The sequence below is a fragment of the Struthio camelus genome, chromosome 10 (genome assembly GCF_040807025.1).
Source record: "Struthio camelus isolate bStrCam1 chromosome 10, bStrCam1.hap1, whole genome shotgun sequence".
NCBI classification, from domain to species: domain Eukaryota; kingdom Metazoa; phylum Chordata; class Aves; order Struthioniformes; family Struthionidae; genus Struthio; species Struthio camelus.
The window spans coordinates 9,220,340-9,238,293 of record NC_090951.1 but is presented as its reverse complement, the minus strand read 5'-3'; the positions used below and the strand labels follow the sequence as shown (position 1 = coordinate 9,238,293).

Below are 17,954 nucleotides of genomic sequence, written 5' to 3'. Positions count from 1 at the left end.
ATGATATGATCCAACTGTTCCCAAAACATATTTTGCTATGTGTAGTACTGCCAGCTAAAAGCACTATGGAAACAAACACCAAAAAATCAAACTTATGGTAAAGGTATATTTGGAGAGAATCCATTTAATAGTAATCACCGTTGTACATTACCGTTCGTATTAGCATGGTATTTAAGCTACTCAAGCAGTCTTCAGCATTGTAAGAATGATGCTAGCTTTTGTAATCTATCACGTAAGCCCATTTTCTAATCATCGTCATTTGCATTATCTTGTCACAGAGCCAGACTTTAATCCTTTATATAGTGGGGCTATGTGTATCATATCATGTGTTATGATCTTCAGAATTAGAAACTCAGGATTTCCAAAGTGTTTGGAAATATTAGAGCTTGTATATGCAGAGTATCTGCATGGAGTGCATGGAGTCTCTCATTTCTAAATCATCCTTTCTAATCTAGCTAAATTCAGTATTAACTATCACAGATTGATATAGGAACTTCAGCAATTGATTAGTTTAGACTTGATGTTATTGCTCACAATGCTGCCAATGTTGACAGGCACCCGTTGTATTTTCTTACCAGAGAAGCTCTCAGGAAGATCAAATATGATCTTGTCCTGATCAGAGAAATAGAAAATTAATGGGGTATTCTGTGTGGAATAGTTCCCCAGGTCAAAAAATTATTAAAAAAACAGAAAACAAGGGCAACACTGAATGCATCCAGCTTGATCTATCACAATTTAAGCTCTAGTTCCACACCTAATTTTATTACTGCTGTCCACTGAATCTGTGAAAGAGGTCTTGCACAGCCATTCCAAAGACAGGGTCTTCTTGAAAGGTGTGGTGCAACCAGCCCTGCTGACAGCAAGATGGCATTCTTCCATTTACCCCAGCTAATATTCATTTTTTCTTCAACCTAACTGTAGTTCCTTGCGTCTGCCCTGTTCTGCTCTCTTCTCGCCCAGCTTTGTATATTCTTTGCTCCTCTGCCTCTTGACTGTATCCCCATTGTTCCTTGCCTCAGTCTTGCCTCAACTCTGCTTCAGTCATACCTTGGCTCTTTTTTCCAGTCTTTCTCTGGTTCCCCATCTAGTCCTGCCTCGAAGTCCTGTTCTGATAATTTGGCCCAATTATCATCCTTTCTGTGTCCTAAAATTGAGCCTCTTCATTCTCTCTAAGCTCCCAAACTGAGATGAGTAAAATCTTTACCTCTTCTTTGTTTTTGCATAATTGTACATATCAAGATATTTTCAAATTTTAAAAGCAAAAATATTTTATGTGAAAACCAAACTAGAATGTTAGTATCATTAAAAAAAAAGTCATAAAGAAAAAAATTATTTACATGAAAGAAGATTAGGCAAAACGAATTACATTAAAATAAAAAGGTCTTACTGAATAGTATAATTTATTTCCTTAAAAATATTATATGCAGTACATTATAAAGGCTTATCTTTGAAATTTTCCAAGGTATTGGCTTGATAACAAATCAAGGAAAATACAGACCATACTTTTCTATGCAATATGAGCAATTTGTTGACTTTTTATTGTTTACACACATTAATTTGGCTCTATGTGGGATAGCTGTGGAAAGTTCCAAAATGCCTTTCTTGCATTTTTTGCATAAAAAAATTTTTAAGGTAAAAATGAGTTTTCAAGTTAGTAATTCTACTATCACACTAGCAGGAATATTCATCAGAGATAAGTACGGAGCAGAAGTGCATTTACTGTCTTTCCAGTTCAGAACAAAATTGGAAAGTGGCAGATTCTCTGACAAAAAAATTCTGAAACATTGTTCTGCTTAATTAGAGTATTTCATTTTGATTGTGCCTTTTGAAATGTTTATTCTGTCATTATATCACATATATGGTGTAAATTATGTGCATATGATCTGTAATACACTTTTAAAAATATAGAAAAACAAGTTAAAAAACTTGAAAGGCAAATTAAAATATTCTGTTCTAGAAATAATGGAGTGTTTTAATACAGCCTGGGTATTTTTTAACTTCATTTTGTCTTTAAACTACATTTTAGGAGGGAACAAAAATTACATTTCAAGGAAATTGTATTTTTCAGTAGATAGCTGTTCTCAGTATTTTGGTTGGACAGAGCTTTTGTGTACCTTGGTTACAAAAACCCTAACAACACAAATGAAAATATGAATCACCTTATCTGATACCAGTTCTGCATATGCTGCATGTTAGAGCCTTATTCACACAGGCTCAGTAAATTAATAAATGAAATAATATATGGATGCCTCTGAACCTGGAATTATGTTGATAATTGAGTCACGAGACAAAAAAAAAAAGAATTTAGGGAAGAAGAGAGCCTGGAAAGAATAGACTTCTCCCCATATTATCTTTTCCACAGGAAAAAAAAAAAAAACAAAAACCCTCATTTCCTTCCAATACAGCAGTAATCTCTTTTTTGTACCTGCTTGGAAGAGATGAAACGCATCATCTGATCTTTCCATCAGTTCATCTAAAATGCATAAACCAATCACAGATGTACAAGCAGGTGCATAGATGGGTTACCAGTCCAGTGCTGAATGTTTCCATCTTATGGAAATCCCTTAATAAGGATATTAAGCAATACCTCATGTCAAATACAGGGATTTGGCACTGGATTTTATTCTGAAATCTCCATATCAGCCGAAGATCTTTATAACTTAGACAATTTTAGATGGATGAGGCTAAAGATGTGTATGTTGAATGGCACTTTTCTTAGTGTTGATGCTTACCGATAATTTTGGAAGACCAAAGGGACTAGTGTCTTTGCATGGGTAAGTGATAATACGAAATTCAGCTGAATTATGTCTTTGTTATCCATTTTTTCCATTGAATGTGAACTATGTCTTCAGATCAATTCTTAAGTGAGTACAGATACAGGTCTTTCATAATGCAGTGTTATTTTGGTAAGCAGCAAAAATTCTTTTCTCTCTTTATTTGCTGTGCATATTACTTAAGGAACTGGCTCACTTTTAACCCTGACGGTGAAAAGATTTACAAATTTTGCTAACAATTTTAAACCTGTTCAATGGTTTGTCCAATTCTATCCTGATTATCAGTGTTCCAAGCTCACAGCTTACCACATGTATTTCTCTTGAGAAGGGGACCCGGTGAATTCAGCTGAGCTAGTTGTAAAGTTCTGCTGTAGTTCAGTAAGGGTGACGGCACATTCATACTTATAGTAAAGAACTTTATCTTATCATGAAAGAATATTAATTCCAGTAGTATTTATTTCATATTTCTGTTGTTATTTTATAGCCATTGTCTGTTTATTTGCAGTAAACTATCTTGGATAAAGATTGATCCAAATGCATAGCAAAAAAGCAGGAATAATGAACTTTCTTCCTATACTGGCTCTGCCCTCCAATAAAATCACTGCCCTTCAGTATCTTTCTCTGTGGGAGATGTAAGCTTCACAATGGCAGGAGTTTCCCCCGTTTTCATCTGAGGAGATTTCATCTTTGGCAGCAGTGGATCATTTTCTTAATTCACAGCCTACCTTAAAAACCTAGATACAGTATTTTCTGTCCCCCTAAGAGTGCAGCTGTTTATCTCAGTCAGTAAGTAACATGTCCTGCCCACCTGGCATTAATGAACAATAGTGATTTACTGTTGATGGAGTATCCATGTAGTGATTCAGATCTCAGCAGATGAAGCAAAAAAGGGTTTCTGCTCATATTTGCATTAGTGCAAATCAAGGATAGATCAGATTAAGTCATATTATCAATAGTGTGAGAGGAGTGAGGAAGAATCATTTCAAACCTTCTGTTAAACAGCTGTGGGAGGGTGTTATTCCTATACTTGCCATCGCAGACCAATAAACTAACCAAACCTTCCCAGTGACCTGTGCTGATTGTATGGCAATTTCAAATTTTATTATTTCCCGAGATATTCTTTTCTCATTTTTAGAGAAATGTATGTTTTATGTATGGTTTATGGATCTGACCGTGCATTCCCGTTAAAAAGAGTTATAATACTGTTATCATGACAAGGAAATTTCAAATACCCTATCAAATTAAAATCAAGAGAGGATTTTACCTTCTTGTACTCTTGTAAACCTATGTAACTTGTTAAAACTGTTTTCATTTTGAATGCTATTTTTGCATTGTGAATAAATACTGTTGGGATGAGATGAAATGCAACATAAAAAACTCACAGATGTTATATGTCTACTTTAATAACTTCAGAAAACATACTGCAGGAAGACTCTGGATGGAAGAAGATTGGAAAGGGGATTGATCCTTAGGGAAAAATCTCTCTTATCTCAGTAGAATACATGTCAAGCCCAGGTCTACTAAGCATTAAATACTATATAAGCATTTCATATTTTATTTAGTTTATGGACTGTGAGAATTTCATAAAAGTTTGATACTAGAGGTTTGATAGAGTCATTTCTGTATCCTTACATAAACTTCAAGCAGGTATAGACTAATGTATTAAAAGACAGATTAGTTTTAAGTAATGGCATCTTTAAAAAGTTATTTTGATCACGCTTTGTCTTATTTTCTAGAGTGAAATCTTAGACTTATGAAAGTTTATAAGATATTTTTCCACTAACTTCACTAGTAGTAATTAATTCTAATACTTTAATGGGAACTAAAGAGACATCAAAATAATGTTAAGATACATTTTCAAATGTGGTTGCCTAAAGTTAAGCACCTGCAGCTTTATTTTTCCGTACAAGTGACCTGATTTTCAGAAATGTACAGTACAGTACAGTACAGTTCCTGTTAAACCATTGAGAACTGAGTGTGTTGAGCTCACTAGAAAATTAGTTTATTCAAATGTCCAAATACAGAAATAACTAGAAGTGTATGACTAGCTTTAGGCATAAATATTTGAAATATGACTTCATATTTTTTACGGTACTCTTTTTAATCAAACTACTGATTTTTAAGTGAGTAAAACCAGCTCTACTCAGAATTTGAAAGAAGAAAACATAAATATCTAAAAAATCAAAGGTATTTTCACTAAGTTCATTAGTTGCTAAGTATCTTAGCAGTGTGACCATTCTAACCCAATGTGACTGTTACCTTTGATTTTTAAAAATAAATACAGCCTTTAAACATTTAAATTGTAAGATTTTCATAACTTACCTAATATTCATTCTCTTTGAACTAATTTTTAAAAGTGAGTATTGTCTTTCACTTTTTTGAAGGTATTGCACAAGTAATCCAATTGCAACATATCTCTTATTCTAACTATGAACAAAATATCTGACATTGAAATGAAAAAAGATGAATAGACACTAACCTTTGAAATCAGATCCTAATGCCGCATCTATTGAAATGGTGTTATGCTGGAATGAGTTTGAGTTAATCAGGATATGTTTACTCTGCTTTTTATAGAGTCATTGTGACATATAAAGGAGCTTTAGAATCATAACTTTTTTTGGAAACGTCTTATGGTAAAGCATGAAGCAGAATGAAATAACTGATTTTCAAATAACCGTGCCCTTGTAACTGTAGCAAAATATGTTCGTGCTCTTTTATCACTGAATTTAGCAGCATATTTGCAAAAATAGAAGTGTAATGAGAAACTGATAGTTTGAGTCACTTTTCTGACCACAATATAATGTAATCCAGTCTGACACTGTATCCTAAATTTCCCTATTATGCCTAGATATAATGCAGAACAGATGAAAAAATTGTCAGTCTATGCTGTTGGGTTCTGTAATATACAGACAAAAGCCTTAAAAGGCTCTTATATAAGTAAGTCCACCATTAGGATTCAGTAATCCTTGAAGCCAATTTTTGTTGAACCTTATCAATAGTTTAGTGATAAAGTCTCTTACTTTGTACCTTTTCCTGTCAAAGAATTGGAAGGCCTCATTTTGTGATGTATTTTCTTTTTCAAATAATCCATTAACAAAGTAACTCTCTGAAAATGGACAAACATAAAAGCTTTGCTGGAGATCCTCTTCTGAGCTTTAAATCATCTTCCTGCTTAATGCACTGTTGGAGCAATCTAGTACAACTCTTTGGTGTTGTCAAGCTAGCCCTGTTTAGGCTGCATAATTTACCTGGATATTCTCATTTGCAAACTCTGACTAGCTGTCAGATGAAGGTTGTTTTGTTTGAAATCAGTGATGTCAATCCATAAAACAGTCAATCCTTCTGTGTTTGAAGTGTTTTACAGGTAAATGGTGATTCATTAACTGCCTTCTGCCCATGGAGCTGCTTGAAACATAACCAAATAATGTGTTTGTTTAATAGTCTATGCTTCATTAATCTGAAATTTATTAGTAAAATAATGTTATTCAGTCCTTTTTATAATAACTGTGAAGCCCACCATTTTTGTGTGCTTAGTATGTTACTGTTGAAATTATCAGCAGTTCCTGTGAAATACCATATAAACTGTCTAACAAATGTGATGGATTGTGTAATTAACTCTTCATCAGCAGCATTTTTCAAAGATGTTACCTAGTGAACCTGGGGGCAGTTTATGACCTTTATACTGGTTATGCAGCTAATTACTCCTTGGACAATAATTATTAAGCTTTTTTAGTCTCAGTTTGTCATTTTGTCAGTCTTGTCATTTTGTCAGTCATGCTATTGAGCTTCTCAATCCATTTGGCCTTAAAACTGCAGTTCTCAGAGGGTTACATAAATTGTCTTATGATTGTATGGATCACATCAACTTCTTAAAGTAGATTACAGGGATGTCTATTTTGTAGGTTTTCCATTGATCGGCATACTGACCTTGAGAGACAGTTCAACATTAACGCAGAAGATGGGAAAATAACTTTGGCAACACCACTCGACAGAGAAACAAATACGTGGCACAACATAACTATTGTAGCTACTGAAACTAGTAAGTATTTGTGTATAGTTACTTCTAGTTCTGTTGGTTTTGTAACTAATTTTTACTGCATGTGCTGTGGAAACTGTATGTAACTCAGTGGAAAGTAAAACATACTGGATTTTTAAATTACAAATCTTTTGAAAGAAAAGTATTATAGATCTATATTTCTTCTTGAAGAGAGCATTTTTTTCAGTGCATAAAGTAGTATAGAGTTTGAAGAGATACCTGAGTACATTTGTACAGGAAATATAGGGTAAATGAAAAAAAAAAAACTAATAGAGCTGTAATTAGAAAGGAGTAACACTTTGCTGTTGTGGAAGTAAATTGTAGGCCAAACCCAAAAGTTCTTAATGCTGAATGTTATTTTGTTTCAATCCCATACAGCTATAGACAAGAACAGGGATTATTGGGATCTACAGAACTATTTAGGTGTGTGACTGGCCTGTACATCTAAGTTATTGGGAGCCAGGAGAGTCACCCTGTCTGGGTATATGGGTCTTAGATTTTAACCAAGTAAAATTATTGATTAATTAAGAATTGAGGCTGAATAGGGCTGGTGGCAGGTTTTCATAAGAGAATGTAATTTATTATTAATATTAGCACTATATTTTAGACTAAAAATTTGACATACATGTATCGCAGCAAAAAAACAGAGCATAAGAAAATAGGTCTGTAACCCTTTAATGAAGAAATTGTGTTTTTCCATTGTCTCTTTCTTAACTGAAACATAAGCCAAGAAAATGTTTCTGTTAAATTATCTATTTTACAATCAATGTGTAGGCCTCATTTCCATAAGTGCATACACACTTGGCATTTTGTTGTAAGAATATTTGTCTTCAAAGCTTGAAGAACAGTGCTGCTAATTCTTGCATACAGTAAGTAGTATATTAATGCTTACTTTTTCTGCAGAGTATCTTTTTAAATATGTGATGTTATGGTACAGAACTTTTAATGCTGAGTTTCATAACGACGTAGATATTAACATGTCAGTGAATGGGAGAATAAAGGACACTTACTTGGCCCATTTTTGTTGTTTAATATTTTTCTGTGATACTTGGATTTAAGAGTAAGCACGTTAGGAATCTTTGAGGGGTAACTGCAATGCATGCGTAAATGAGGAAGATAGAACTGAGTATAAAATCAAGCCCTCAACTTAACAACCACTGTAACTCTAAACATATTCCTATGACCTGCGGTAATAATTTGTTTATGTCATTGCTGCTAGTGCTTGCCCTGTTAATTACTATTAAATCTTGGAGGCGCACACTACTTTGATAAATTAGCAAGAATACTTTACACTGGCATGAAAGCCAACCTGACACAGCAAATCAAACTACATGAGGAAAGAAAGCAAGCTCTGGTTTCACAGGGCATTTTTTGCCCTGGATAATATTAAACCAGTTAATGATTTCATTGTTTCTAAAGTCTCGAGAAAGGTATAAAATTCTCCCTACCAATTTCCTCAAGATATCATTATCATGAACTTTAGCAATAGCGTGAAAAGGAGTATCATTTGAAGGTTTGTGATCCAAAGCTTCAGACATTAGGATAGTAAGACATAACGGGAAGTAATTATACATGTTGTTCCCTCCAGAAAGTCCAAAAAGACAAAAACAAAAAGATTTTTTCAAGAGAGTCCTCCAACTAACTGTTTTGATCTCACTTATTTGAGTGTGTACCAGAGCAAAGCTAGCAGAGGTACACTTTTGTGTACTCCTGTGGGCCACATTAGAATCAATTCTGCCTGATCCTTCTTGGGATTTTTAAAGCATAATTATATCTCAGAATTTTTTAAGAATCAGCCTTCTCATTAGACTTCATGGGAGCCTCAGCATCTATCACAATTGTTAAATTGCCTTTTATCAGACTGGCTATGAAAATAATAATGCCAGTCTTGTTCTAAGCATTCAGGTTCCTGCTGATGGGTTTTTTTTTCACATTTCCAGTATAATTATTTGACATTTACATAAAAAAAGCTTTCATAAAGCTTTCATAAGTACTTTCATAAAGTAGTATATTTGTTTATTTGAGATGAATTATCTTTAAAACCCCTAATGAAGAAAGTAAATGGGTTTGGAGAATTGTCAAGTAGGGTAAAATGGGCATTTTTAGATTTTGTTCCAACATAGTAATAAACAAGATCTCGACTATAAAATAACAGAAATCTTTTGGAGGCAGTGAACTACCTCAGATGCAAGCAGCATATGAAAAAACAAACTGTGTCATCACTATGCTTTTCTGAGATAATATGAATGGACTGCTGATCTCTCACATAAAAATAAATATGTTGACATCATGCATACAAGCAGAATGTGAGACTGAGATGAACATTAAGGGAGCATTTTCTCTTTCTCGCCTAGCTGCTTTCCAGGCTCAGTTGAGGACTCACCTCTATTTATATGGGGTGATGATCAGCCCATTTCATTGCCATTATAGCTACTTACTAATAACAGACCAGGATATTGCTTTTTGTTCTTGATTCCCAGCATGGTAGATCTGGAATGATCATTTATCAACATTTTCATAAATGGATAAACATGAAGTTTTGCCAAACATCAACACTGTTTCAAAATGCTCTATGCTGGTAAGTTACCTGCACCTAAATTTATGCTTTAAGCACAAGTCATTTTTGGCAGTTTCCTGCTGGCACAATGACAAAGCTAATTCTGACCTCAACTACTGTCTTTAGTGGTAATTTTTCAGGACTGGATTGGTCAGGCTGAATTGAGCATAACTTGTGCATTTCTACCTGGGCTAGAGAATGAATTATTTGAAGGCAATCTGCTTTGGAGTGTAGATGGATAATGTTAAACCTGCTATTACTTTTCAGTTTTTCTGAGTGGCCCAAAAGGTGGACCTAACCCTTCCAAGTCTAGCAAAATTCAGAGAAACATGAAAGTATGAGCTAGTGGTGACTGTGACTCTTTCCTGCGTGTCCTTAATGGGCAAAAGACCAGTTCGTTTTTCTTGAGAAGAACATTTCCTAATCATAGGCAAGCATCTATCTAGTTCTAACTCAGAATGAATTCATGCTATTTGTGACAAATAGTATTACCATCCTATTCTGGGACCCGTGCAAAGTGAGGCATTTTGGAGGCTCCTTTCGCTTTCCCATCACCCGCAGACTCCTCCTAGCCTCTGTAAAGTGGTTTCTGGCTGTTACTTCTCACTTCATGAATCATCACAGATCTGCTTCACCTTCCTGGGTGGCTAAACTAGCCAGACTGACTTAGGAATAATTGCCTTGACTGGCTGTCCCTCAGAGAGCTGCTTAGACTGTCATGTTGCCTTCTTGCTCTGGTTCTGGAAATATGTAGACAGGTTGCAAATATTTTTACATCTTTTTTTTAAAATCTCACTAACTACGTTGCATGCTGGTTGCATACCCCCTACAGATGGCTCCCCAAATATTTCATCAATTTCCATCTTTTGTTGGCTACCGAAGATAAAACAATGCAGGGAGCTATCTGTGAAAAAGACTGAACTGAAAGTGATTAATGTGGTATAGGTGATATTTGTATGAAATTTTCAGTATTTCAGATTTAGCTATATGTGTTCCATGAATTTAGTGAAAAATGATAAATTCCTTATGCAGCTCTGAGCCTCTCAACTACTACTTTTAAATCCGATCACCTTCCATTCCTTTTGCGTAACATTTTTTCCTGTTATATGTTTTCTTAATACTTCTTTCTTATATATTCAAATAAATTTTTGCTTCTTTGCAGTTCAGTTTTTTCCTGACTCGTCATGTTGTGACTTCACTATGCTGATGAACTGTATCACACAGATTTTTAAAAGACTATTACAAAGAATATTGTTGACCTCTCTGAAAGACCAGTGTGAAATAGAAGCTTAGGATGCACAGGAGAAATTCATGTATTAACTCATATGGCAAGAGGAATACTGAAAGTTATTATCCTCATGCATTGATTCTTAAATTTTCTCTCCATGTTCCCATGTATCCAAGTTTACTCTTGATGAGTGAGTCAGGAGCAAGAACATCTAGATGATTACATTGTAGAGGACACAGGCTGTTTGGCCAAATGACTTTTCCCTGAAAACATGCCTTTTGGGCTGTGGATGTAAAAGGTGAACTTTTTTTTCTGTTACTGACTCTGGACTCTAAGTACTGGATTAATGAGATTTCTCATTGTTTTGTTGTGTAGCTAAGACCTACGTGACTGAGGTCCAAAGAGCTTAAAACTTTATGCCAAGGTTGGGAGGTTCATTTTAACTAGATGCTTGAGAGAATGGGGGTGGATATAGCCTTGCTGTGAAAGTCAGGGTTGATTATGCTGTTCATATGTTTGGGCTCTCTGGAGCCAAGCCCTGAACAGGAAAAAAATTGGAGGGCATATGTGTATTCTCCAGGAGGCTGAATTGTAACGTAGTAAGAATGAACGATTAACTCTCAGACATTTCTTTTGGTGCCTCCTTTTTTGTGTGCACAAAGGCTCATCACATCTTTGGTTCTTGGCACCTTTTTGAAATGAATTTTCTGACATTCTGTAAAACCTAGTAAAGTCAGAAACCTTATAGTCATATGTAAGCCTATTCATCTGAACACATAAGTGCATTTTTTAGTTTGTATAAGGTGCAATTATAGCTGTAACTACTGTTCACATTGACATGCTTGTGTTGCCTGTGTTAACTGATTAGCAATTTTGCTGGGCAGTGAAGCAGAGCAGAGTTCAGACTGGGCTAACCTCCTCAGTATACTCTCAGTTTCTTGGACAGGTTTTGCAGTACTTACAAGCTGTGTTGTCAAAGCTACTCAGCCACTAAAAGAAAATTAGATAGCCATGGTTTGTTTATCAGAACATTTTTGCTACAGTTTGCACAGATTCTGAACAGAATTCAGTCTGCTTATTGAAGCTATCGGGTTATCACACCTGTATAAGGCACATAAGAATCAAACTCTTATTGTCTTTCTACGTCTAGCTCCATGATTTTCCATTTCTATCTTTTAACGGGAATAACAGCCACATTGGAGAATTTTGCTCAGCAACCTCATTATGTGTCTCATTACCAAGGAAATGCCCTATATTTCAGTCATTGCTAGTTAATTGGTATAATAAGAGTAATAATAAATGGACAACTAATGTAGTTTGAAACCAAAGTGAAGACTTATGTCAGAGAAGTGGTTATAACTTAGGCAAGAAAGAAGTGTATTTGTCACGTAATTCAACTGCCCATCATTCCTCTAACTTAAATAAGAATATGCTGGTATTTGCATACTCATCTCTCATAAGCTGTAGCTGAGGCCTGCTTAAAGTATAAGATTCTAGTGAATTCTTTAAAAAAATGAGTACATTATAATGCATCCGTTCATTATTAACAACACCTCTCTGGAATTTTCTTAACGTACGTGAGATAACCCTTTTCCCAAGAAAGTGTATTACATTGTAAAAATTCATTGAATGATATCACAGTTTTCAACAAGAAAATCTTCTAAAAATATTCTAGTTTGCAGCTTGTGAGATTTGTGAAGACCACCACCAGCAAATGTTGGAAACCATGACTCATGAACTTTGAAGTCAATTAAGAGATGATCCCTTTAAAGTCCCCAAGCTTTCTTTTACCTGACATAGCACTAAGTGGCTACTCAAGATTTATATTTTCTTCCTGTCCTTCTTATGACCATGTACTGCACTGGATTCCTCAGAGAGCAGCTTTCAAGCAGAATCTCAGTTAGGGTTTGTGAGCTATACTACCATTAACATATTCAAGTAGGTACAGGTTCTTTTAAAATTAGTGTAGACTCGAGCCTATTCAGACTTACTAGGATATATAGAGATGAAGTATGAATCTGTTCCTCTGCTGGAACATGTTTCAAGAAGGCTTTTTCCAAACTTCTTGTCCCTCTTCAGACTCCTGTGCATCACAGACATGAGCGTCTCCATCCCTGCAGGCAACAGATCAGTCAGCAAAGGGATTCCAAAGCCAGTGCTGGATTGTAGGGGAGAGAATATTTCTGAGAGCCTGGAGCAATGTTTTTAGCCACGTTTTAAATCTCTGAATGGGATTTAGAGTTTTTAATGGAATTTCTGTTTATGGTATTCTTTGAGAAGTATAGTCATGGAGCTATTATTTTGATTTTGATTGACTGCTTTATCAATTGGTTCCTGAAATTCAACTTTATTTGCCAAACAAAAAGCCTGCCAGTGTCTAGTTAAGCCAAAGGGAGGGGAAGCTTGGCAAAGTAGCAGAACTGCCACTACTCATGGAAATTCTGGTGAATCTTTAGTCAAATCAGTAGATGAAAATATAGATAAGATCTTGAAATAAAAATGGTGATTTGACCACAATAAATATTTTCCTAGGCATAGAGCATAGGAATCTCAAGGACAAAGCTATGTGCTATGTCTGACAAAGGTAATTACCCGTACCAACTGCATTCTTTAGAAATGAAGAAGTATGAGGCAATTTTATCACCTAATGGGAAAGGGCACGAAGCCAGAAAGACTCTTTAGGGTTTACCAAGGATCTAAGTACAGTAATTGAATCATCCAGCACATGCTCTACTAAAGTTATCTATATTGTATATTATTTTAAAAAATACAAGGACATTAATTAAAATGGAAGAGAGACATAATTACTCTTCAAAATAAGCCTTCAGCTGCAATGCACCTTTTAGTGCCATGAATATCTTCACTCATAATTTTCATTTATTTAATTGTATTTGGTCCTTTATTGTAAAAATGACTATAGGCATTATTAGCAATAATTCTAACAGTTTAGAGAGTTATTTTGGTGCATCGTATAATTACCTTTAATTTAAGGCTGAGTAAATTTAAGTAAAGTTTTAGAAAGAGAAGGAAATACGCCTTCATGGAGGTTTAAACAAGAGAAGCTGAGGAATATTAACCTTTTTCGCCTGACCCTTTTTTCTCTGGCTTAGTGGAACTCAAACTAGATAATCCATCATTTTTGCACGGAATTTAGAAAGATAGTTTTTATTCATTTGCACATAAATGCAGGGTTATACAGAACTCCATAGGTTCTAATGGATCAAAGAGCATTTGCCGTTGGTACATGGAGAGCTGGTGTATCACACAAAGCTACTTTGCAGCCCTCAGCTGTTAAAGTGCATTCAGACATATCGCAAGCTTTCCCATTACTGTTTTTCACAGGTCATGAATGGCAAGAGATGTCATCCACATGGATAATAGTGTGGGAGTGGCCATATTATGAGAAAATATTAATGGGAAAGGAGTGTACTTATGAAACAATCTCTCTATAAAATGGCCTCAATAGTTTAGGAGCTATCATAAAAATGTATAAAATATGAGAAGCTGAATAGAAGTCGGTAACCTCTGATTTCAGAGGAAAAGCCTGAAAGAGAACTGTGAATATGAAAAGGATCTGAGTAATTAACTGAAAACAAGTATGTCAGAAAAATCCCCTGTAGGAGTTTATAAACATAATTATGTCAAGGCAAAAGAGAGAGTTTTGCATCAACAGTCTAACTTTTCTCATCTCGGGTTTCAGAGCATTATGAAGCCAGGTTAGACATCTTAGGTCTAGATTTCCAAATGCTGATTTTGCAAAAAGATAATGGAATTTGACAACATTGTTCAAAGCTTACACTGCAAAAGGTTAAGAAACTAGACAGTGTTTTAGACGAGAGTAAGGTTTTCCAGGGCACAAAACAGATAAGGATTCAAGTAAGGAAAAAAAAGTGAATACTAGTGAAAACGTATTTGACTAATTTATGTGAAGTGTCTTTGTCAATTAGTTGGAGAAAACTGCAGGAATGTTTAAATTGACAATATACATATTATATTAGCAAAACAAGTGCATTGTTAAGCTGAACAACAAACAACTGGCCGCCTGCACTTTGAACATTCGAATTAGGATTTCTAAAGAGAATATGATTCGTCTTAAAAATACTGCATAGTATTCATCTAGTTTGATAAGAGTAGGGCTTAGTACTTCTAAGCAGAATATGACTCTGCAAAATCTCCAGCATTTTTTCTATAAGGCTGAAGCACGACTGTAGCTCGGAGTAGAGGTTTGTAACTGAATATCATTTTAGTTGACTGAAAGCACATTTATAAGCACAATTCTTTCTAGAATAAAGACTCTACTCAGAGTAGCATGCTCTAAGTTTCTAGTAAAGTTGCTGGATAGCACAGAATGACAGTATTTTCAAGTTGAAAAACAGAGTGAAAAGTTTTTTTGAAGACACATACAGATATGCTAAGGAGGGAGTGGGTTTTGGTTTTGTTTTTCTTACTGCTTTAGGTACCTAGGTAGGATCTGTTTGATGCTGAACTCTTAGACTCTTGATTCAAATCCAGCATATCTAGAATTTTTTCTTAGTCATGAAGGAAAGCTAAGATCTATACAATAACACTGTCCCAGAAAGGAGTATGAGCTCTAAAAATGAAGAAATTTAAATAATCTTTTGTAATAAATTCAGATTTAATAAAAAGCTGTATTAAAGCATTTCAATATTTTGTCTAGCAGTAAAAAAAAAAAAGATAGGGATTTCTTATGAGCAACTAATTATTTTACTTCAGTCATGAAATAATTTAAAATAAAAAATTCAAAATTTTCCAGCCATCTTGTCCTCAATCAATCTGCTTATTGTTATTTTTATTGCTGCTAGTCATTATGAAATTTCAAAGCTAATTATAATTGACAATGTGATGTTGCATATCAGAGTCAATATTTTATAACATTTTAATATGCATGATGTATTAGCATATTAACAATGTAATTGCTCTAAAGTGTGGGCCAGATTCCTGACTGCGATGCTTCAGCTTCATATTAGTGCAATTCCCTTGGTGTTTAAGACAACGTTTGTTGTGTCTTAAACTGCTATTCAGTTTTCCTCCTAACTATTCAATGGCTTCTTTTTTGAGCCAGGTACTTTTCAGTCGTGTACTGGCACCACATTATTTTCTGGAAATTTTCCTCACATTCTGGAAATTTTCAACCTCGTATTTAGAAATGAAAACCTGTTACTTCCTCACAATGATTAATGCATTACACATTGCCTCACTAGGTTTGTGGTGCTGTGATCTGCAAGAAGTAATAATCTAGCAGCATTTCCATCCCACTGTTACTAATGCCAGTCCAGATAGTAAAAGTAGCAGAAATATGGCTGTTTTCTATGGTTCCCTGTTTTTCTAATTCTTTTTTTCCTTCTTATCAGTAGCTGCCACAAGGAAGCAGGAAAACTTTTTCAACGGCTTTTAGTAGACTCTGCCTTTTGCTAAAATGATGGGGCTACAGAGGAGCCCTTCCTAGTTACAGATGCTTCCAGAGATTACAGTTGCTGTTAGATTTGCTATTGCTTATTCTTTAGGTTAGGGTGGGGTTTTTTGCATTAAATGTACATGATTTTTATTTTATTTGCATTGATTTTGGTAACACATAACTGTATAACTTCAAACATTTCCACATAACTGCATACTCCAGCCTGACTTGCCTCATTGTTAGACAAAAATAAGGCTCAATAACACAATACTGTATTAGAAATGCAGATTTTTTTCTGCCAGCATTTGTTTCTGCTTGGTCTCTGGATAGATGTGTGGGTAGAAGGATGTTAGCAGCATACATTTTTTTCCTGAAGAATTTGCTTAGGATCTGTGATGAAAACAGCATCGTTTTCATTGTCATAAAGCTGACACAACTATAGCAGGTTGCAATACAACTCGCTCAAGCAGCTATACTAATAATTTATTTTGAATTATGTATTTGTTTACTCATATTGATGTGTCACATATATCTTGATTATGTGTCACTGTGAGTATAAAGCTCACTGTGGTCAAAATTAGATATGCAGAAGAACAGTCTCAAAGGACATACTATTTGCATCCAGCACTTCTGACAAGAGACAAGTACCCATAATTGCTACTCAAATATTGAAAAAGTGCTACAGTTTCTGATTAGGATGCCCCTTTTAAATCTCTTTTCAAGCCTCATCCCATCCCTTTGCTCCTTCCTCTTTAATACCCTCCCTTCTCTCTCCTACTGCATGTGCCAGGCAGTCTAACCGCTCCCTGATGCAGGATGTCGGTTAGCTGTAGTGAACTCTCAGGTGTTACGTGGTACATCTAGTACCTACTTTATCTTCTAGCATTTTCTTTTTGGAGTCTGTGAAAATGAATAGCAAGCAGTGACCCTGAAGCAGATTTTTGCAAAATGCAAAAAAAATTATTTGTATTAAGGGGTGATCAGCATTCAAAGCGATTTAAAATAAACAGAAAACTGTGAGTGTGGATGTTTGGGGGTTTTGTTGTTGTTGTTGTTGTTGGTGGTGGTGGTGGTGGTGGTGGTGTTTTTTTTGGCCAAGCTTGGCATTTCCCTCCAGCTTTAAGGTGAACATGAATTAGTTTCAGTATCCTCTGCTCCCTTAAGGACGAAATTAGAGCTCACTTGCAGTGCAGTAACTTTTCCTCTCTTGTCCTGCATGGCTAAATTTAAACAGATCAGTGTCTTTTGATTTTCTCTTCTAACCAGGGTTATGGTAGAAGTCATCCTCTTCACAGACATAAACTATGTTTGAGGGGATGCTTTGCTTTGCCAATCTAGTTTTGCCTTCCCAAGCCCTTTGGATCTCTCTCTGCCCATTCGACAAGCTAACATACACCAAGGAGAGTATGATACTTCTGAAGAAAATTACAAACATTTCCCAGTTTTGTAAATGGATCCTTCAGTTCACAGAGGATCAGAGGTGATTGCAGAGTAACTATTTGTTAGGCTGCTGAGTAACTGCACAGCTTAACGGTATGAAAAATAACAAAGAGGTTGCATTTGAATGTCAAATTATACGCTGCCCTCAGATACACAAAACGGGAGCTAATTCCATCAATGTGTACTGTGTCTGTATGAAGAGAATGCACTGATTTAATTTTTGGAAACTATGTATGTTTATAATTTGAATATCAATTTTTACAAATCAGTGTTGATCCTCTGAAGTTAACAGATTCTGGTTTTTATAATTTAAATTACACTTAATTTTTAAATTTTTAATTATTTAAAAGATAGAAAAGAGATAATGTGAGATATTAAGGATAAGAACTAGATATAACTTACAGAGTAGAAGAGCTCTGATTAACTTCAGTAGGATCTGAATCAGTCCTTGAAGTGAAAGTACGCACAAACATATTCTGTTTACGTTGCTTTGCTACTACAGT

The 17,954-nt window shown here is 35.1% G+C and overlaps 1 protein-coding gene across 1 annotated transcript in view; it reads left to right on the top strand.

Annotated features, from left to right (window-relative positions):
* The window catches only part of CDH8 (cadherin 8), a 153,729-nt gene that overhangs the window by 94,430 nt on the left and 41,345 nt on the right, over positions 1 to 17,954 (top strand). The window contains exon 8 of the mRNA XM_009669844.2: positions 6,677 to 6,813. Within this exon, the coding sequence (XP_009668139.1) occupies positions 6,677 to 6,813 (137 nt within the window). The remainder of the gene's footprint in view (positions 1 to 6,676; positions 6,814 to 17,954) is intronic.